This window comes from Myzus persicae, unplaced genomic scaffold (genome assembly GCF_001856785.1).
Source record: "Myzus persicae strain clone G006 unplaced genomic scaffold, MPER_G0061.0, whole genome shotgun sequence".
Lineage (NCBI taxonomy): Eukaryota > Metazoa > Arthropoda > Insecta > Hemiptera > Aphididae > Myzus > Myzus persicae.
In genome coordinates, this window is record NW_019102521.1 from 208,931 (window position 1) to 233,528 (window position 24,598).

The window sequence follows — 24,598 nt, forward strand, 5'->3', positions numbered from 1 at the left end:
ATAATATAATATAGGTATATTGGAAAAACAATTTTTTTCGTGACTAAAAGAAGAACTTTTCGTGACTTCTTGTCAAATAAGTAGGTAAGTCTTAAAATTGTTTACTAACTGGTTGGTAGCTAAATTTAATAACTAATAAACTATGTTTCGACTATTAAAGTCACCAAGAAATAAATGGTCAGTCTTAGTATTTTGGATAAAATGTACTTTACTGCCACGCCCCTCATTGATTTCAAAACAAATTTGAAAGGCGTATTTTTCAACCTTAATTTTGAAACCTTGTGAAATTTTTTGCGAAAATCATTATTAAAGAAGTTACGAAAAAAATAGTTATGGTGATTGGTATGTTCGTAAAATAATGGCTCGACGTTAATTTCTCAATTTCATACATTTTTGTGACATTTTTTTAAAGTTAATTTTGGTATTCACTCAATGTGATCTAGCGATCCAAACACATGGTCTCATTTTTTTTGGAAAATGTGTAGTTACAATTTTTTTAAATTCAATTTAGGTCTTAGAAATTATTGAAGTCTATGAACAAAATTGGTTTAAAAAAATTGGGTGATCATAATCTTGTATACAAAAAATAAATTCGTACAGAGAGAATAAACTGGCTTCAGAAAAATCATGAAAGTTTAGATAAAATGTTATAAAATTGACTCAAAATCCACACAACTAGTTGGGTGTACATATATATATATATATATATATATATTAATATACTGTCTTAATTCTTTCATTTTTGTTCATTGTGACTTGGGTACTCCATCAGATATTTTAATTATTACATTATATTTCAGTGGCGTAGCAAGGTGGATGTCATGGGAATGATTCCCTTATCCCGCAATTAATATTTAAATATATTTGTTTTAATATATATACAATCTAAACCCAAATAGTTAGAGCATAGTTAGAATTATATGAATTAAATTAATATAAATAGTGATCAGTTTGATGGTAGAAGTCACATACTTTTTGTCTTTACTTAATCATACATAATGTATAGTTTATTTATATTTAATCGTTCTCGGAGAATTATGACTTGTTATTGAGGCTATTTTAAATATAAAGAGGTAAGTTTTTAAGAGAGTCTGGAGTGGAATCTTTTATAAAAAATGTACATGATCATGTATGGTTTTAATATTTAGGTCTGTATGGTTAGGTATGATGATAATAGTAGTTCATTGGTGATTTTGCAAATAATAGTTTGATTTTTGAAAGTTTAAATTTTGTTAGCATTTGATTTCTTATCCCTACCTCAGATTTAACACTGATTAAAATATTCAAAGGTACGTTACTAGGAGGTTTGTGTTTAATTCGGTGTGATTTTTTTATCTGAAATTAATGTTTAAGTTATATGGTGACGGCTGACGAGTTTCATGCTTATAATAAATGTTTTGAGTTTTACTTTTCAAAAATGTAACGTAGTTAGAACTTTAGATACATACTTTACACTATATTTTCATATTATAAAGGGCGAATATTGAATAATCTTAAATTATTTTTATATTTTAGTTGTTAAAGAATTTTTAACAAAATCTTAAACAATATTATTATCTCAAATACATAAATGTGTCATACAAAAAAAATGATTATTTAGTGCTCATTATGGTGTGGTAACATAATATAGTTAAATTAATAGTAACTACTAACTATTAACATTTAAATATACATAATTATTATGATTATACACTCACTACAACTAGTACAACTTCAGTTTATTTATCTACCTAGTATTTTTCTAACTATCATTATTAATTTAACGATTTAAAAATTAATTTGTAACTGCTAGGTAATTTAAAGAAAAATAATGCAGTTTTTACAGCTTAATTAAAATACTATTTCCTTATAAATAAATTAAACCGTTTGCTAACCGAAAAACCACTACTTACCATCATTTAAATATTTAAATAATTAATAAATCTCGTATGATGAAATAAAAATCGTTTATAAGTTGTTAATACAATAAATTACCTTACCATTTGTGCAATAGTAACTATAGTAACACGTATATAAATATGATAATAAGATAATAATACGCTTAATAATTATATTCTATTGTTACACAGTTAGTCCTAATATTGCTACACTAATTTAATAAAGGGCAGTAGAATAGATAGGAAAAAAATTAAAAGACATTACTTATAAATATTATTATTTACACCAAATTTAAAGATTACTCAATTATAATTGATCATAAATTGTAATAATTATTTATGTAGTTCTTAGAAATAAATTATGTAAATATATTCAACTATAGATATTCGAATAATAAAAAAATTAGATTTGAAAAATTTCATAATATATACACACACATTTACGCAGAATAACCTATACCTTATTCAGGCTAAATTACGTTGTTCAATTTAGAAATGGGGGCAAAAGTATATTAGTTTATGCAATAACTAATATGTATGACGTGCAATTATTTTGTAACATGTATCTTATTTTTATTTTGTTTTAAAATGCATAGTACATTTTATATGTATGGACTTTAATAGCATTGTTATTCGAAGTTTATTTATTTGTGCATAGTAAACATTATACAGTACCTATATTTAGTATATATGCCATTTGCATTATAGCATTGTAGGAAGGGAGGATAAGTATATACGGAGAGATTCATTTTATGCTAGATAGGTACTCAAATTTATATGTATTACGATTATTTCTTAAAAAAGCAATAAATGTATAATTAACTAGGTGTATTTTAAAATAAACATAAATTTGTATAACAATTATTTAGTTTATTTAAGTTACGATACGTATCATATATATATTACATAAACTTGGCTTGAAAGAAATAAACTAGAGATAATTAAACAAAGTGTTTTAATTTCAAGAGTAGAGAAATGTAATATTAAGAAAAATTGAGATTAAATTCTTCTATTTTTTTTTAATTTGCAATGTTTTAATACACCTATTGTCATGTGCAGTTTAGTTTTTAAACATTGAAAATTTTCCAACACATTTTGATAAATTTACCGAAATTCAAAATTTATGAAATGTGAATTGATTATTTTTTTCTAGCTTAAATTTACTATATAATTTGTGTGTTATCAAATAGGTGATTGTAATCCATACATGTAGGAACCAAAATATAATTTTAATAAAATATCTTAACATTTTAATTCCATCTACAACGTACCTACCAATTCAGTTAGCTAAGTAAATTTTCATTAAATTGTATTGGTAATAACTAATAAGTATTGTTTATTTTATACATTGTGTACATATATGCAAAAGTTTATTTAAACGCTGCAATTTCAATATTGTATGAGAAAAAAAATAGGTTTGTTCTAATTATATGTTATTAGAAAATAAATAAATATATATTTATGCCAGTATTATGATAGTGGTTTTAGGTTCATTGACCTGCATTTTTGTTAATTGCAATGAATTAATACATATATGTATATAATATTATCTGAATTAGATTTCTACTAAGATTTGCACGTTTATCGGTTAATTGTTTTTATCTTATGTACTTAGTATGTACCTACACTATTTGCGTTTAATGTTTCTTTTCGAGTCGTATTAAATATATTTTGACATTCGTTCATACTCCACCGAACAAGAGTTTCATTCAAAATACCACGGTTCATAATAATTAATTTATGTATTTCTTTGGGTTCTATACAAATAAGGTTAGTAAATAAACTTGTATATGCATAATCTATAAGTAAATTGTATAATGTATTTGTATGCATATATTTTAATAATGTACTTATAGGATTTATTTGCTTTTTAGTATTGTATTAATGAATTTTAAAAAATATTGTTTAATTACCATATTATCTTAATCATTTATTAAATTATCAACCTTAAGCAATAAAATATACTGTAAGATTTATTAAATTATTGTCATTAATCGACAATTAAAATAAAATGTCATAATTATTTGGGTGTCACTAATTTTATTTGAAATAAATAATAAGAAATAATGATATAAACATTTGATAACAATTTCAAGTACCCATACAGTTATTCGTTTTTGAATTTCAAAAAATAAAATATCGATTTTGTTGGTAATAAATTATAGATGTGCTTGAAAATTCTCGTTAGGTTAGGTTAGGTTAGGTTAGGTTATTGTTTTACTCAATTATTTTTGAAAAGTACCGGACATTTTCAATTTTAACCCCTCAAAAGTACCAACAGATTTACGTTCTTTTTAATGTATAAAATTACTCTCATTGTCAGCAAAATGATAATGATCAACATTTTAATTTAAAGGTTCACCCCCTCCCCTTAAAAAATGTCTAGGTACGTCCCTGCGGTACTCTAAAGTCTAAAATATAATTACCTGTATAATATTGTATAGGATGAAAATGTTACTGTTGCTAGCATTGCTAGCCGTGCAATCGTGTCCCGGGGTCATCTTCGGAGCTCGGATATTGGCGATCGAACCTCAGGGCAGTAAGAGCCACTGGCAGTTCATGAAGTCCATACTAGACTTGTTGGCGGTCCGGCACCAGGTGACCGTCATCACGCCGCTGCCCACCGGCGATCGCGAGAACTACACGGAAATCGACGCGTCGCGGGTGTTCCCAGTTTACCCGGTGACCGACGCGGTGGACATGATCGAACAGTTCGGGTCGGTGGTGAACTTGCTGCCGCCGATGCCGGAGCGCAGCCACGAGCGCGACATTTGCGACGCATTCTTCGACTTCGCGCCGATCAGAGAATTGTTAAGCCGCGGCGCTGACGGCCGCTACGACGTGGTCCTGCTTGAGCCGTTTTACTCGCCGTGCCTGTCATACCTGGCGCACAGGCTGCGCGTGCCCGAAATCTACGCGATCCCGTCGTCGATGATCACGCCCATGGAGATGTTGATATTCGGCACCGAGCCTAGCCCGTCGTACGTGCCCAACCTGCTGTACAACGGCGCGGCCATGGACGGCTTCATGCAGCGGTTGGCCAACGTAGCACTGTTCGCGTACGTCAAGATCGTGCCTTGGTTGACGAACGTCCGGATGATGTACCACGAACCGAAGTTCTACGACGGCGTCCGGCACAATCCGTCGTTGGTGTTCATCAACACGCATTTCATCACCGAATCGCCTCGACCTTTCCCGGTCAACATGATACAGATCGGTGGCATCCACCTGCAGCCCCCTGGAGTGTTGCCGGACGTGAGTATTGTCAATGTTGGTACTATAACAACGCTTTTAAGTTTTACTCATCAGTCTTTCTAATCGTATAATTTTTATACACCAGGACATATTCGAATTTATTGAAAATTCACCACATGGAATAATATACTTTACATTTGGATCCGTGTCATCAATGTCAACCCTACCGAAACACATTCAACGAACATTCATTGAAACGTTTGCAGAAGTTCCTCAAAGAGTATTGTGGAAGTATGATGGTGAAATTAGTGGCTTGCCCAAGAATATAATGACCAGAAAATGGTTCCCACAAAGAGATATTCTTCGTAAGTTACTAAAATATTAAATTTACAGTCAAAACAATTATAAGTTATCATAATTAAATTGCAGTTCATCCAAATGTAAAGTTATTTATAAGCCATGGTGGAATATCTGGAGTGTATGAAGCCGTAGATGCTGGAGTTCCAGTTCTCGGATTCCCTCTTTATTATGACCAACCAAGAAACGTGGGTAATTTGGTGGACGCGGGAATGGCGTTATCGATGGATTTATTGACTGTTAATAAAATTGCGTTTTTGGAAAAAATTAACAAGCTCATAAATGATAAAAAGTAAGTGAATTTAGTGTATACACACTATCATCGTCCTAATTATACCTACCTACCTATTTCTAAAAGTGACGCATTGTTGGATGTTTAACATGCATTATTAAAAAATTTTATGAATGGTTTTAATATATAATGGCTATTGTAATTTAATGATATTCAGTCGTTCGATCCAATTACTATTATAATTAGGTACCATTAATAAATCAATAACAGATTGTTTTCATTTTACTAAAAAATAATAAATAAACTTAGCCAATTTGAATTTTTATATAAAAATAATCTTAATGTCTACAGTTCAACATAATATAGAATAATTAAGATAAAACACCGATTGTTGCGTTTATTTGATCAGTATAAGTACTTTAGTATAAACAGTTATTTATTTTAAACATGATCGTCATTAACAATAATGGGTATCACCTATTTAATATAATCCAACACTCCAACAGGCAACAATCCATTATGTTATTCGTTGAAGATTTAGTGTAAATATTAACCACTATTTACCTATATTATTCATTAGAATAATAATAATATATTATAATAATATTAGCAATTATGCTTATGGATTAATTACGATTTACGATATTTACTTATGATTTAAATACTACTATATTAAATTATTACGTATTATTATTTATTTCTTAAAAATAAATTAACTATTTTGGTCGTATATATTTAATCTTATTATACTTACTTTATTTATGATTAGGTACAATTAAATCCTGATCACATTAATAACATACGCAAATACTTTATATTTGAATTTTGAATGTTACCTAAAATAAACAGGTTAAACTTTTAAGGTATTTACTCAGATTTAAATATTTAATTGAGTTTATAACTTTTGAGGTCACTAGTAAAGATATAGTAAATAATAGTTATAATCATGTTAAACAATTTTTTAAAATTATTTTAACCTTAAATCTTAATGAATATATAATTCATACTTTATTTATAATAGGTAAATTAAATTTTTTTTATTTAATCTAATTTTAAAAAAAAGTTAAATTAATACATTACTGTCTTTGCTTTGTATAGGTACTTTCTTCGTGCAAAAACCGTTTCGAAACGCTTCAAGGACCGACCAGTTCCGCCATCAGAAATGGTCAACTATTGGTTCGAATATGTACTACGCCATAATGGAGCTTACCATTTAAACTCTAAAGCTCTTAAACTGACTTGGTACCAATACTTGATGCTAGATATAATCACTGTTGTAGTCACATCACTAGTTATTTTTGCGTACTTAACGTATATCTTCTTCCGTTCATTTCAAAATTATACATTTAAGTTTTGTGAACTAAACAAAACTCATTACCATTAAGAAACAAGTAGTTGATAGTTATGTATTAAGAATTAGAAAATTCCTTATATTTTTTCATTTCATTAACACTCGAAAGATGATGTCCTTGAAATCATCTAAAATATCAACTTAGGTCTTAGAGTATGTTTATGAGTCCGGGTCACAAAAAGTGAGAGCTGATGCGAGCGCTACAAGTGACAAATTTCTTTTATTGGTTATCAAAATAATTTGCACGCTTTTTAAAACTATGTACAAAACGAATTAAAATATACTGGATTCTCAATGGTACATGATAAGAAAATCCTAAACTTAATTTCTAAAAGTGTAAAAGTATACTAGAGATCCAAGAGAATGAAATGTATACTAATAGATTGAGTATTCTAAAATATATAAAATATAAAAATATAATGTAATGATAATTTTAAAGCATTTAAGCATTGATTAAATTCGTACTATTTACAGATTTGAAGCTAAATTATTTTATAAAAGTTACCAGTAATATGATAACAAGCGCTATGTGTAGTTTGCAACACATTTTCTGACAACTCAGTTTGGGTCTAAAAAAATAGGTGTTCATGTAGGTCGTTGGATATCCAGTTTATTTTAATTCGTGATGTACAGTTTCTACTCTATAGTACGTACAATACGGAGAACTCCGGGTTCCAACAAGATTTCTACGTCGCCCATCGACTTTGAGCGCTCACTTCTCGTCAGCTGGACTTTTTTTGAAATACTTAAATCCTTTAAATAACATACCAGAAGAGAACCCCATTCGGGTTATAACCATATACCTTATACTAGGTACTGGACAAGAACCGTGTATAACAACGGACGGCGGTACAACATCTAGCAGTGATGTAGGCTGTCTTGACGACAAAATACAATAATCTATATAATATATATCTTACCCTACTACCCCTCACTACCATACATATTGAGTAAACAACAAGTGCCGTCTATGTTGTACCGCTTTCTATACACGCATTGCTTGTTTAGTACCTACTACCTAGTATAAGGTATATGGTTATAATGGAGTTCCGGGTTTTTTCAGTTGGTATTTATAAGAAATACTTGACATTTTGTATTTTAATCTTAGATCATAAATATAATATTATCTAAGATTTTAATTTAAACTCATTTTTGGTAATATACATTCATTGTTAATTTCGTATCAAGCGTTTACAATTTTAAATGCCTATATATAATATAAAATATAATAAAATAAATATATAATCGATACATGAACTAAAGATTTGTTCTACATAAAAAACAATAAAGGAATTTTCTTCTACAAACGTTTTAATGGCGGCAGGTAATACGGCTTATATTGATAAATACAAATCATGTTTAAATGTAAAGAAAAAAAATCAAATCCATAATTTAAAATGTTACACTTTAATTTGTTGTAGCTTATGTTAAATATTTTATACGATTATTGTAAACGGAGTTTTATCCGCACTGTAGATTATTATTATTATATTGTGTACTTTATGGTTTTATGTTTTGGATAGTTTTTACATGTAACCCGCGGTTTGTTCCTAAACAGAACGTATTTTTCAATAAACTTTAAATCTCACAAAATAGCCATGTAGATGAAAGTATACTATATTATAGAGATTGAATCATATTTTAGTTTAATAAATGCAATCATTTATAAAATTTAAATTTACTGCAGAGTTTTTGTTAAGTACATAATTAAGATGAGCTTATTAAATGTAAATAATATAATCAAAACAATAGTAATATCTAATTGTTTATAAATTATAATTAGTATATTTTGTTGTTGTTTTAACCGTGGTAGATAATTTTTATATAAATAAGTATTATAGCTATGTTGATTTTCGATGTAATAACAAATATGCATTATTATATTTTTTTTTCAATAAAAAAATGTTAAAATTTAAATAACTTTTTAGTAACCATTAATATATTATATATTTTAATAATTTAATTTTAATTTTAATAAACGCAGTGTCTACTAGTGCGTAGTATAGATCTCCTTATAGAGTTAATAGCTGCAGATCATTTAGGTACTTTTGATGAATTATTCTTAGTTTTACTCAATAATTTTACATTTAAGATAAGGTATTATTTGTACAATATAGATTCCTACTACAATAATTTATATTATATAGTTTCCTTGATACCTGTTAGATAACTAAAAAGTAAAAACAAATATTTCAACAGTTCTACACCTATTTTTTCTGTACTTTTAGAGTAGATACTTCGTTTCATAAAAATAACATGTTCTGATTTCAAAGACACAAGCTATCTGGTCCGGATCTATAGGTAGTGCATACTGTGCAATATTGAGATTGATCTAAAAATGTACATTTTTGGGTCAAAGATACAAAACCTATCAGAGAGTCCTAAGTCGAAAAAAACCAAAACATACTAAAACGCTTTATGCATATGGTTGACTGTTTGAGTTTACTTTAGGTTGTAAACTCTCTGATGTCAGTTAGTAGCAGGTATATAACTTAAACAATGGTAAGTTAAACTGCTCTGAATTGGTACAATTTATTCGGTTCCATGTCACGTCATTTAACTCAAGAACTAACCTAATAGTTTCCATGTTCCTTTTACTTCTAAAAATTACGTTCTTAACAGTCCAATACATCGCTTATATACTAGTCATATATAATGAATTAGATAATTATGATTTTAATTACGATCCAATGTTCAAACTGTAAATGTAGGTAAATAATTTTGAACATTTGTATATTTATTATGTATGTTAATGTATATTATATCCACTGTATTTTACCCGATTCTACCCATTGCGGCTGTTAAGGTAAAAATAAATAAATAACTTTACAAGTATATTATATTTACATATAGGATTAATGAATAATAGATACAATATAAGTAGGTACTGTACGTCTATACAGTAGTACAGTATTTAATAACTAAGCCTTTAAAATTTTTTTTTTTTATGAGCTTCCAGATTTAAAATTTAAATGGTGCATTATTGTATACATATTAATAATATTTATTATTCTTTCAACTATAAATTTGCAATTTATAAGAAAAAAATTACATAAGTTGCCAGTTGATTACATCCAAACCATAGGCTGTGTGGAAGAGACTAAGAGAGAGTTCATAACAGTATTAAAATGTAAAATACATCAATTTTCCCAAATTTAAGGTACCTATATTATTTCTTTTTTTATATATTATGAATAAAAGACCGTCGAGCCGATTGGCAACGGGTGGTCATCGTTACCGCTTCAAAACTCGATTTTCGTTTCCACTTCAAAACTCGATTTTCGTTTCCGCCCACTTTCGTTTCTGCCAAAACAAAGAAGGTTCGATTTTCATTTCCGCCAAATCTATTTCTACAAATATTATTGAGTTGGAGTTTGAGAACCCTTTAAATATTTTAATTTCAAATGTTCAAAACAGCGTATGCATTAAAATTAACAGTTGCAACTTATACATGCAAAAACCTATCAGATGTAATATAAAAAACGACTAATTCATACAAATAACGCAATAACTAAAAAACGAATGCAAAAACAAAAATATTTTTTAATGACCTTTTTAAAAAGGTATATAACAATTATTCAAAATAATAAATACTAAATAATTATTCAAAAATATTCGACGTTACATATTATATTGTAAGGCAAATTCAATTTTAATTAACTTAATTTTAATCTAAAAATTAAGTCAAACAATTTTTGGGGGTCAATGAGAACCACCCCCTCGTGGTGGTTCCCGGGTAACTCTAAATGGTTTTCATAATATTTAGACAGGTAGGCAGAAATAGATTTGGCGAAAATGAAAATCGAACCTTTTTCGTTTTGGCGGAAACGACTGACGCCCTTGGCAACATGGGCTGTTGGGTTTAAAAATAATTTAATTTATTACCTATATTGTCTACTTATTCTAAATATTATGTTTTAAATTTTGGTTTGAAGTTTGGTGGCTGTGATGAATTGGATGATATTAACTACGAAGTGCATATTGGGGGTAGGGGGTTCTTCTTTGGCCATTAAAAAACTGTGGAAAATTGAGTGTGTCCGATTTTGAGTCTTGTAAAGATAACTTCAAATTGTCTGGGTATTTCGGTAGGAAATGTCCAATTTTCAGTGTTATGTTTGATGTGATTTAGTTTATTTGTGTAGGATATCCATTTCTGGTGCCATCATCGTTGCCATTCATTAAATGTTAGCATTTGTATGTCCCAAGCTGCACTATTATTATGATATGATTTAATATTAACTGTTCATAATTTACAACGTGTACAGTAATTGTTTCTTAAACAAATGAATTTTAATAGACAATAGTGCTTGAAATAATTCCATTGCGTTTTATTTTCCCCTGTGACTCAATTAAAACAATTTAATATTCATATCCAAACCAATCAATTTCCAAGAAGTGTTATTCATATTATTTTTTCTCCCCATCCGAAAAAAAATTATTGTAAATATTATATTATTGTTTATTATGATTATCTTGTAATTCTTTCAAAATAAAACATTTAATACTACCTATATGAAAACGATTTAAGTGATATGTAGCCATGTAGGTGATAATATATGAAGAGGCTTGCGTGACTGAGCTCAAACGATAGATGAACGACATCACGTTATAACGTTGTGCTCGTGTCGCAGTAATACAATTAAATACTCTCCAAATTGGCAATAACATATTACAACAGCCAGCTCCATAATTTTAAATTCAACTTGAGAAACCACTGTAATTTGGGCTAGGTATTATGTCCTAAAATTGTATTTTTCATCTCTCGTAGGCATAATTAAAATCAAACTTGATTTTTTCGTTTTAAGTATAGACTTTTTTACTTAGGTATCTTTAAAAATAGTTATATACATATTACATTTTAAACTTGGACAGACAAAAAAGTTCTAATTAAGCAAAACAAGTTTAAATTCAGTATCAAATGCCAATAAAAAATATTATATTTTAATCTGATTTATTCAATTTAAGCTTTTTAAATTTTTTGATGCCTAGGTATATATTAATAATAGCAGTGGATTACAAATGGTGGGGGGGGGGGGTAGGGGTTAAAAATTGTAATGCTTAAGATGTATAAAAATTAGTAATTTTTAAAAAATATATTGATATACATAGGTATATATGCATAAAAAATTTTTAATAACACCCCCTCCCACCGTTGAAAATATCTGTGTACGACATTGAATAATAAACTGCAGAGTGCAGATAATATAGTTTGAGTTATGAATGTTCATAAAAAAACTAGTAACGTAATGAATGTATAATGCTGCCTGTCACCCAGATATCATTGTGGTTATATTATCATAAAATGTAATTACTAATTAGTATCCGTATTTTCTACCCGTTATACTCGCCTGACGCATAAATGCTAAATGCATAATGAATATTGTATAGGATTTGTAGATACTAAATACATAGTAATTAATGATTATATTACTAATTAAAATATAGTTAAGTATACCTACATTCGTATACAAATATGATTTTTACCTCAATTATGGACCACAGAGAGTCAATTATAGATAGTTTATTAGTTTGTATTTGGTATCATGCATTGACGTTCAACAACTTTGGTTTTTTGTGCAATTTTGCAATATCTATAACCATATTACCAATGTATAACTCCATGTCTCCGCATTGTGTGTTGACAGTTCTCCAATATTTTAATCAATAATTAATATTTATGAAACTCAATGGGACTAATCGTCATGAAATAATTGTATAGGTATAGAAAACACTGTATAAAATAAGTAGTATCATTTTTACTTAATATTACAAATATTACTTTCATTTTGTGTATTTAAACTAATTTTTGTTTATTTTAAGCTTTTTTAATATTTTTTGTAAAGGTAATCCCAATAAGTACCTTTATAGGTAATTACCTACTCCAGTCCATTGATATTGAAAAAGTAATATAATTAATTGTTGATTTATCCGATAAGATTAAATATCGAACGAACCCATAACTATTTAGATATACAAAAGTAGCTTTAGTAGTGAATTCGACACGTACCTAAGTGGTTCTACCGATCTTAATTGTACAAAATGCCAAAAATTAAGTCAGCAGTAGGAAGTCGTTTACTTAGTTTTATGAGTGAGTTTGGTGCCGATATTTTTTCTACGGACGGTATGGTGCTTTTTTGTAAAGTTTGTAATGTTGCAGTTGCCTCCAAAAATATATTTGCTATTCTGGACGGTGAAAATACAACAAGTAGAGATGATATTCTGGAAGACCTAACTTTAAATGATATGGTTCATTTCAAATATGCCCCTGTTACTTCTGTGGACGTTGAACGAAGTTTTTCTTCATATAAAAATATTTTATCTGACCGCCATCGCAGCTTCCTGTTTGAAAATCTTAAAAATCATCTAATTGTGCAATGCAATAATAAGGGTACAGGTGAAAAAAAAATGATATATTTTTGATTAAATTATTTTAATTTATACTTTTATTGATTTTTCAGAATAATTTTATCAGGAAACGGTTACATTCACAAGTCTATTGTGTTCATAGTTAATAATTAATAATAATATTTATTTTTAAAATAAATTTTTTTCGCTCATCTAAGTACATTTTTTGGTTATTTTTTAAGTTCATTATTTAAAGTTTTTAGGTCATTTTTTGCATTTTTTTAGTGCATTTTTGTGTAATTTTTAGGTTTTTAAAATCCTAGCTCTAATTATTACCTACCTATACTCTATTCTAATTATAGATACATTACAAATGTACAAGAAATATTTTCAACCATTTTATAGGAATAATTTTTTCTAGGTATTTTTACAACTTTACGAATAAGTACCTTTAGGCACTTAAAAAATACACATCTTTGTAAACCAATATAACTATAAATGTTTGCATAAAGTCATTATATTATAACACTCAGAAAAAAGTGTCGTAGGATTAATGAAAAACGACTATTCATTTAAAGAAAAAAGATGATGATTTCTAACTTATAAAAGTATAAAATGTCACCATAAAAATAATCAATGTACAAATTTAATTCAACGAAATCTTAAGAATTAAATAATAGCACAACAATTATCATTGTTATAATACATTTATATATGTTATTTGTAAAAAGAAAATATTACTTTTTACACTAAGAAAATCAAATTATTTAATCAAAAATAAGATACACAATAAATAATTGTTCAGCTATTATTTTTTTAAAACATTTTTACTTATACTAAAGACATGATGTTTTTAAAACTTAGAGAATCTTATAATTAAATTAAAACCATTTTATTTCAACTAATTTTTCAATTTTAATTATTTAAATAGCTCTTTTGTTTAAAACAAAATTGGTTGGACTTAAGCTTAATAATATCTTCCTCGAGATACTCGCGAAAACCAACGACATCGATAATTAGAGAGTGAACGAATACAATATTTTGACATAATGCATATTTATTAATTTTACGGTATGAATGACTAACATAAATCTTAAATCGTATTATATTACTGTTTAATGACAAAACTACATGCAAACGCAAGGGTAACCCAACATATTTTGTGGTCGTAATTCGAAATAAATTGACTGTCCAAATTTGTCCAACACGTTTAATCTTTTTTAACAGACATATAAATTCAATATGTTAATAGAACGTGATATTATACCTTCTATAGAAATGATGAGAAACCAACAAAATACAAGACAGCCCTTGGCCAGCAAAGGTCGACATTTGCAGCCGCGCAAAGTTCGTCAAGCTGCAGCCGAAAAAAGTAGACGTTTACCACACCATCATAAAAAATCATCGTTAAACCTACAACAAAAGACAATGCTTGGCCATGAAAATCGTGACTGGCAAAAATCAACACGTGGCCGTCGAATGTCCACCCGTATTCAAAAGACGAGTGTCCCACGGTTGTCGACCCCCCGAGTTAGCTGCAAACGTCCACTACTTCGGGCTCTCTACGAGCATTGGATATAGACGAAGCGTGTTCAGCAACAAAGTCGACGTCCACCTAGAAAAGTTCATCACGTCGACCCCAAAAATCGTCACCACGTGTCCGACAAAAGTCATCGAGTGAACAACAAAAATCTATGTGATGGTTCCGATAACTCATCGGTCGCCACAACATTTCCCTTCGAATATTACTACCCAGATAAAGAGGTTGACAATTTACGATGATTGGAAGAAAACTTTCCGGTTGAACGTTGTCTGTAACTCACGTGCACGTGTTTATTATAGAGCTACGAGTTGTCAAATGCATTTATAAGAATGGTTGTTGTTGGCAAGGCCGTAACTGGAAAAAAATTTCGGGGGGGGTCTAACATTTTTTCTAGGTATAGTTTTAGTATAGTTAAATAATATTCACCGCTAAAATGTTTCTACTTTTAAAAATTTCGGGGGGGGGGGGCGGGCCCCCCGGGCCCCCCCCCCCCCCACCAGTTACGGCCTTGGTTGTTGGTGACTATCAGATATTGTTAAATAATCCGTATTATATGATATATTATCACAGAACAGAATAATATACTGAATATAATATAATATAAATATATATTTATAGTTATCACGTTTGTTAGTAATTTGTATTGTTTTGAATAATAAACGCGTTATTAAAATTAATAATATGTGGTAGATTAAAAAACTCAAGTCATAACAATTATATAGTGTCAGTGTGTCGTTTGCTGCAGTTGAGTGTTAGTAAAGTGCATATAAATGTAATACAATATAATATTTGTATACACCACTTCTATAAACTTTGTGATTTAGACAAATAGTACCTAACATATTTGTATCATTATTTAAATATTTAATATTATCGTACACTATAATTTATATTTGCAAGCTTTTTGTTTTCAAACCGTGAGCATAAAGAAAATCTCGGAGAAAATCACAATAATATGACATTTGGTCAGTATGGACTGCGACAAAAAACTATCATATCAAGTTTAATGGTATGTACCTAGGGTACCGGGGAAAAATTTAGACAGTATTTAGTTGACCTAAAATTGTATTAAGTTATTATCGACTTCAACTTTTGTATAAGTATATAGTGTGTACAGATTATACTTAGGAATATGAAATTAAAATATATGTTTCAGTAATTCGAAAAAATAAGACATGTTATAATAAAATTATGATAATAAGGGTAAAAATAATTGTTTTTCAAAAATATATGTATAATCAAAAAAATTCTACCTTGAAAAGGAATTCAGAATATATTTTCAAAAAAACTACCCTTCTGCGGAAATCAATGCAACTGAACAAACAGCATAAAAACATTATCGCATCGTGCCTAACCCACGCACATCTCAATGATAATAATAATTATGATACATTACTAACCACTTTTCATAACCATATAATATTATTATTATGATTATATAGATACCACGTAGCTGGTTGCTCGAATTTTTACAGGTAGACTGTAGTTATATTATACATATATTATTAACATCGCATGTCAACTATACAACAGAAACTGCAGTTAAACCACGCATGGCACGCTGTATGCAAAATATATTATACAATATACGTTATATTATCACGAGAGTCTACGAAATCGTTTACGTTTTTTTTTCGTCAAATAGGTAATATGCATATTATAATTACATAACAAATAACAATAATATATAATCACACGTGACAGGCTGCATCAATGGGTGTTGCTCCGGATTATCGCCTGTAAATATGTCAACGCATCGTAATATTCAGACCCGGATTAACACTATCGTAGGCCCTAGGCACAGTTCTTTATTACCCATCATGTACTAATACGGTTCTGTAGTGTTCAGTATTTAAATGATTAAGAAACCTAATTTTTGGGAGAGGTAGTGTTTTTCGCAGTGTTTTAAGCCTTTAAAATCAAAAATATTTACAACCTGAAAATCAAATATAATCTTTATAATCATAACTTTATCTAATGACAATTTTAACACATCTAAAAATACATTTTATTTTACTCAAAATATATTATTTAAAATGAAACTGCAGGAACCATACAAAACAACTTATTTTATACCATTTTTCATTTTGTTCTTTGTATTTAAATATAAAACAAAAGATAATTTATTGTAACAAATTAAAAATAACAGTATTATGTAGAATATCTCTTAATATAAATTTATAGTTACAAATGTTTTTTACGATATTTTTTGTTTGCAAATGATTCTATAACTTTATCCCAATTAGTAATTATAATATTTTTTTTAGAAACCGGATGTTGAAAATTTTTTTTTGTTTTTTTGGAACGTCTTTGACGTTGCTTTTCTATATAGCTGTTAAGATGTGATTTCATTTTTAGGACATTTACTGAACTGTTGAGTGTTGAGGTCATTCTTTGTAGTTTTGTGAGTTTACCCTTTTTTGTCATTAATTATTACCTACAGCCAGTATCGGGGAACTCATTTTTGGTAATTACATTACGACTACGTTTCGAATTACATTTTAATATTGTATATAAATTATTCACTTTTGTTGTGTCGAATTCCATTACTACATGTCATCTAAAGTGACATTTAATTGACTTAAAAAGTGATTTCGTTATTTACAGTAACTTGTAAGGTTGTAACCCCCCAACACTACTGCCAGCTATAGGTAGTTATGTTATAGGTATAGGCACGGAAATTTCCACGATGAAACTAGAAAAGTGTTGTTATTCTAATAATATTTTACTGATTTCGTCATCGCATCACCGACATCGACGAGTGGTAACGATTCCGTCAACTACAACTGTATCGCGGCGGTGGCCGCGTCATAACTGCGATTCTCGTTCACCGCAGATTACTGAGCGATTAGCCTCGAGGCACTTGCTCCTAGCCGTAGTATATAAATCACTCGACGGCGTGAGGCCAAATCCAATCGCCGTCATGTCGCCGACCCGTCGTCTTTGTGTCATCGTCATCCTCTGCTCTGCGACGGCGCTGACCACGGGTCACGCGACGCCACCACCGCCGACTCTCTTTCGTGCGGCCAACATACTGGCCGTGGAAACCGTGCCGGGTCGGAGCCACTGGAATTTTATGAGCGCCGTGCTGCGGGCGCTCACTGACCGGGGCCACTCCGTGGTGGCGTTCACGTCGTACCCGGCGCAGAAGCCGGCGTCCGCGTACGGCAATTACACGGAAGTGGACACGTCCGCCGTTCTGCTGAGGCACGCTGGTGAACTCGCCTCCCGCGTGCTGTCCGACTACAGCCGGCTGTCGTACATCGTGCCGTCCGTGGTCCGGTGGAGCAGACAGTTCTGCGACGCGGTGTACGATATGGAACAGATCCGCGCGCTCATGGTCAACGGCACTGACACTGCGGCCCGATTCGACCTGCTGGTCACCGAGCCGCTGGGCTCCGAGTGTGTGGCACACCTGGCCGCGGCCATTGGGCTGCCCATGGTGTACGTGGTACCGACGCCCATGATCACGTACATGCAACCGTCCATCGTCGGCCACTCGGCCAACCCGGCGTACGTGCCGCACCTGCTCTACGGCTCGGCTGTCCGGGCGTTCCGTCACAGATTAGTCAACACGGCCATGTACGCCTATGGACGGCTTGTCCGGTGGTACGCCGAGCTCACGGCCCTGCGGCGTCCGTACGACGTCGACGAGCCAGCCAAACCATCAGTCGTGTTTGTCAACAGTCACCACGTCACAGAGCCAACCATGTTACTGCCCACCAACGTCATACACGTTGGTGGAATACACTTGGACTCGAACGGCAGCGCACTACCGACCGTGAGTATCCATGACCTGTATGAATAGATTTGACACAGTGACCTGAAATTCATAATATTGGGGAAGTTCCTTTTTTTTGACAGTTAGATTATTCGTATAAGTTACTTTTTTTATTTGGTAAAATTACATTATTACTGGTCATCAAAAAATAATTAACTTATTATTGGGAGCTTGCTTCTTAATTTAAGGTGGTTTATACTATTTTCGTATATATTATTAACTAATTATATACTATTTATTTTACACATCTTTAACTGTCTAATATCATTATATATAGTTTCTTTTTTTTGTTTCTCTATATTTTTCATAAGTCTTTCTAGTATATGTATAATTGTGTGATTGAATAACTGTCGAACTATCAACGTTCCTTGCCAAAACTATCGACTTAATCCCGGTCCTGTGACTGACCCCCCGCTCCTCACCAGTTTTGCGAAGTGAAAAATGTAGGTAGATTGTAGTTTTACAACGAGTGTATGTTGTTTTTTTATGTAGGTACCTAAGTGGCACTGAGAATAGTGAGTCGATTATATAGAAATGTACAAAAATTAAAATATTTGAATTTATTGCACTAGTGTTTTTAACACTTTTTTAAACGTTACTACATAATTTAAAATAAATGTAAATACATATATTTATATTATTTTTAAATTTTAGCTATAAATTTCAATGTAGGTGACTAGTTATCATAATAAAAGCGATAAACATTAGAAATTAAAAATTAAAACTCGTCAGCTGATATTGTGATATTTTCTTATAAATGGGTTGTATCTTATATTATATGATGAATGATCGAAACTGGCGGAATTCAAATTTCGAACATTACCGTTTTCTGTCCAGAGAAAAAATTCGACAAAAATTAGTGCGATTTGACCTTACCCTTATTAGTTAAACAAAGTTATTTGTCTGCCTAGGTTAGATTAGGTTAGGGGGGGAGTTAAATTTTAGTCAAGCATGCTATTGCTATGGTCTCCTAGTTGCACTACTAAAGGTAGTAAACCATACGGCAAGTGTAAAATGGGACTGTCTTTTTTTTGAGGCACCATTTACCCCTTGTCCCGACAAATTTCGATCGAGAAAGCTGCTCTTCGTCTCGTTTTAATCTTGTTAAATCTTCATACTATTATATGTATCAATATCAATGTATGCAGTGGGTTGAATCGAGGGGGTTTAGATTGGGGAGACCCTCATATTTAAAAAAAATATTTATGCGAATTCCTTCTAATTATATCTTACCCAATAAGACATCTAAATATATAGGTGACACACATCAACTAACTGGGAAAAATTATCTCCAAATTATCTTTTGTAAAGATCTAACCCACACGGGATATTATTATATTAGTATATATTACATAATTACATATTGGTAAATGTATTACAAGTTTGTTTACAACATAAATACATCAAATTTATATTTGTAGAGCACTCGAATAGTATTACATTTTCTAAAATAGAAATCTTGACATGCCTTTCTTTAGCATATAACAATAACGTGTTTAATTGTAAAATAATTATAATAATCTGAAGCTTCAAAATTTAAGTACCTACCTAGCTATTGGCGATTGTTAAATAGAATATAAAGCCACTTCAACACTTCCACAATACGACAATAGTTGTAATATGTTTATTGTTTTTATGTAAGTAATATTGTAATAATATAAATATTTTCATAATTCGTTTAATTCATTATTGACTTAATTACTTTAATCTGTCCATTAAAACTCAATATCATTGACTATAAATACCATATAAATATTATAACACTATAATATAATGATAATAAAATGTTTGAAAGTTTGCTTCAACTATATTTTTTTAAATTCTGAACTGAGCGATTGTATTTAAAAACACTTTTCGTGGGGACTTGAAACTTTTACGTATATTATCATAAAATACGCAATGATATTTTCAAAACATTTGGATCAACATGTCTTTATTATTCCGCACTGCACGCAATCGTATACTCAAAAAGGTAGACTCGTACTCCACCCGTCAGGACAATGGGCTTAATAGGTCGGACCACCGGGAACTTCCTGGTGTCCCGGAACACTCTTAGATCTCAGTTTTGAAATTTATTATAGACTGAAAAAATTATAATACATTTTTAACTTTTCAGAATATCCTTGAATTTATTGAAAATTCCCCAGATGGTGTTATTTATTTTACTTTCGGATCAGTCATAGCCATGTCAAGTTTACCAGACCATATTCAGGATACATTTAAAAACGTATTCCGACAGATTCCTCAAAGAGTATTGTGGAAATATGAAGGTGAAATGGAAGACAAACCGGACAACGTGATGACAGGCAACTGGTTTCCTCAACGTGACGTCCTGTGTGAGTATTTACTTTTATTATTCTTATTTATTATTAATCATTATATTGTTATCTATTGTTCAACTGTGTAACAAAGTATTTTATTATGTTCAAACCCAACGTCAATGACTAGTCAGTAGTCGCACTAACGAAAAATATATATATTTAACGTTTAAGTTTTAATTTACTGGAGTAAAAAGTAATAATATTAGTAATAGTAATAATGCAAATTAATTATAAACATTTAAATTCAAAGCCGTATGTTATTATACTTATTTTACGTTTAAACATCAAATTTCATCAAAAACATTTAACAATAATAGGTCATAGGCGTTTTCAATCTTTTAACGACCTGAGGATTTTAATATTATATTATTAGTGCACCCTAATGTCAAATTGTTCATAAGTCATGGCGGGATATCTGGCGTGTACGAAGCAGTGGACGCGGGTGTTCCGGTTTTGGGATTTCCGCTTTACTACGATCAACCGAGAAACTTGCAAAGTCTAGTGGACGCAGGTATGGCGATCACAATGGAATTATTGTCGATCACCGAACAACGATTTCTACACTCCATCAAAGAGCTTTTACACAACACAAAGTATGATACATAGATTATATGATTGGAGTGTTCTATGCTTTCGGGGTCAGAGAGGGCCTGCTTAGCGCCAGGTACACTAGCAAGAGAGCCCAGATAATAATTTATTATTTTAATAATTTATTATCTAGGCTCTCTAAGGCCATAAGGCAAGATGGTCAGGGTCTAATAAATCCATGGGACTCTCGCTTTTTACTCAGATTTGTGCCTCGCGTTCAAAAAAATAATAATAGATAATAATAAATAATTATTTAACTTCGTGTATAAAGGATAATAGGTTTATGATATAATGAGTTTCCAAGATATTGGAGACATGAATATTTGAAAAGTTCAGTGATATATATAAATCTGCCAATATTCATCATTTTTAAAAAAGATCCAAGTAGGTATAGTAAATACTAGATCTAATATTGCATATTAAATGTTATATTCTGTTAAGACCATTTTTAAAGACAAATGACCGAGAAACTATACAATCGAATTTTGTATTAGATACATTTAAAAAAATGCCCATTAAATAATTTAATGCTCGGAATATTGGTACGGTCCATACAATTTATAACAAAAGGAATAAAAAACGCGGAAAACTGGTACTATTCAAAATTTAATTGCCAGGGGTTCTAAAATATTTACAATGGTTATAATATAATTTTGATAAATCATCATCGTCAACAAGTTAAATTTAAATAATACTTAAAACAAAAAAAAATATTAGCAATCAAAGTTTAAAAATAACAATTTCCGACTGCTACAACTGTATTCTCTGTACGCATACAATCATAAAATTACATTGCAGTCACTCGTGGTTTCCCATCGACCGTCGATAAAATAAAATAAAAAATAATCGTTGATATTTTAATCATTTTTTTTTCATAAAAGTTTGGAAAACCTTGACTATAGTGGACCGTACCAGTATTCCGCGTTTATAAAGATGGTACCAGTTTTCCGTTTACGAATAATTTAAAGTAAAAAAGGGGGTTCTCATTTGGAAAACAGAAATTTGTAACACCACAGGACACCTTAATTTGTACAAAAATATTCTTATATTTTAAAAATAGTCTTTAAATAGGCACATTGAAAAATTCTAAAAATCAGAATTTGTCGAATTTGAATAAATATATTTAAGGAAAATATGGGGGTGAGCATGCTTAGTGAATCACTCTGTACATATTATATTATATTATTTTATAAATTGCGTTGTATATACCTTGTTAAATGCTTATGTGAAACGTTTTTGAAAATATTTTAACATTTTTAACTGAATTATTTATTTTTATTAACATTGCTTTTTACAGCTACAAAAAAAATGCTTTAATTACCGCGGACCGTTTCAAAGACCGCCCGATGACGCCTCAAGAGTCTGTTGTCTACTGGACGGAGTACGTGCTTCGTCACAAAGGTGGCCACCACTTGAAATCCGAAGCACTGAACCTCACGTGGTATCAATACATGTTACTGGATGTCATTTTTGTCGTTGTCGTGTCGTTCTTGATCGTAGTGTACTTGGTTTATAAGACGTCTAGATTATTTTATTCATATGTTTCGAATTACTTGATTAGAGCCAAAGCTAAGCAACAATAGGTACCTATGTATAATTACTTAGATAAATTGTTCGGAAAATGACAAATGATGTTGAGACACCTATTTGTAACCGCCGTATTAGATGGCATGCGTAACAACAACTGTCAAAATCAATCATTGATCTCTGTCCCACACAGTCACACACTCGTTTAGATTTATTTATATACACTATTATTTTAAGTATAGGAAAATACTTTATTGAGTAATGAAATATTTTATGTACTCACCGTATAATGCAACTACCGTTCTCCCGTCTCCGTTCTTACTCGTCTGTCGTCAATATTAAATATTGTGCACTATGATTATAATACGTAATACGTAAATATGTCTAAACAAGGAACAGTAGTTACCTAAACTTAGGTACCTAAGTAGGAATAACATGTATAACTACCGAGATTTCTAATGAAAATCATAGAGAACAATATAATTCATGCCTTGTCAGAATCTTTAAAATTAAAAAAAATTGTATAGCACTATAGCTAATAGGTACCTACTTTAAGTATCTTTATTTTTAATCCTCGCTAACATTGGACTACCTACATGGCTCAGGGTATATTTTTTACACTAATTTTGAACATTTGCTTAGTTATTGACTATTGTTAAAATAAGTAGAGTATAATATAGGTAGATATGTCATACGACATACAGATATATAGCTGTTCTGTACATGGGAAATTATCTAAGTATAGTTTTTTAATTAATATACAAAGTTTAATTTGTCAAAGGTAGAAGCAATCAATATATTATGGTTATTAGTTGATAATCAGTACATAATGTATATAGATTATGTATTTTTACTTAAAGTATTATATGATTACCAATAGAAGTATAGAACCTAGTGTCCAAACTCCTAACTGTATAAAAAAAGTACCTATATAATTATTTTATGAAATTGTGATGATTTTAAATCTTCAGTTTACCTAATGGAGAATTTATTATTAATTTATACTACTTGATAATTAATTGTTTTATACTTGTTCATAATATAATAGTTATAATAAAATGTATAAAACTAAAATTAAACATTAACATTTTATTTATTCTAAAACGTATACTTTGTAAATTTAAATATTGAGTATTATAAATGATAGTTATTAAACTATATTTAGGTTGAACAAGTTTTATCTAATTGTATCATAAACTTGTTAGGTAAGCCTAACCTAGGTAACTAACTACACTACCTTATGAGTACCGCCTCTATTACAAGGACATTCATGTACCAGGCGATCGCCAATTTAATATTAGTGAACTAGCTTAAAATTGAAATACACATAATTATTTTTTTTTATTAGTTACTAAGGATTATAAAAATTATAAAAAAAAATAAATCAAGCGGTCATTAGAAAATACACTGTTATTCGTAATTTACCAGAATTACTAACCTACATGGTCATAATGAATTGTAAAATTATCAACATAAAATTT

At 30.2% G+C, this 24,598-nt stretch overlaps 1 protein-coding gene and 1 pseudogene across 1 annotated transcript; both read left to right on the top strand.

Moving 5' to 3' along the window:
- Nucleotides 1–16: 16 nt before the first annotated feature.
- LOC111032400 lies at nt 17–8,643 on the top strand (annotated as a pseudogene).
- An 8,958-nt stretch (nt 8,644–17,601) lies between these two features.
- On the top strand, nt 17,602–24,152 carry LOC111032399 (UDP-glucuronosyltransferase 2C1-like). The gene is made up of 4 exons (XM_022312708.1): nt 17,602–18,681; nt 20,798–21,017; nt 21,376–21,595; nt 22,888–24,152. The coding sequence occupies exons 1-4, from the start codon at nt 17,824–17,826 to the stop codon at nt 23,171–23,173; spliced, it is 1,584 nt and encodes a 527-aa protein (XP_022168400.1). The 5' UTR covers nt 17,602–17,823; the 3' UTR covers nt 23,174–24,152.
- Nucleotides 24,153–24,598: the final 446 nt, after the last annotated feature.

Bases quoted from the DNA above. Each gene is read 5' to 3' on its own strand.
- LOC111032399 (XM_022312708.1), top strand. From the start codon at position 17,824: ATGTCGCCGACCCGTCGTCTTTGTGTCATCGTCATCCTCTGCTCTGCG. The intron at 18,682-20,797 runs GTGAGTATCCAT...TTAACTTTTCAG, and splicing joins ACGGCAGCGCACTACCGACC to AATATCCTTGAATTTATTGA. The intron at 21,018-21,375 runs GTGAGTATTTAC...TTATATTATTAG, and splicing joins TCCTCAACGTGACGTCCTGT to TGCACCCTAATGTCAAATTG.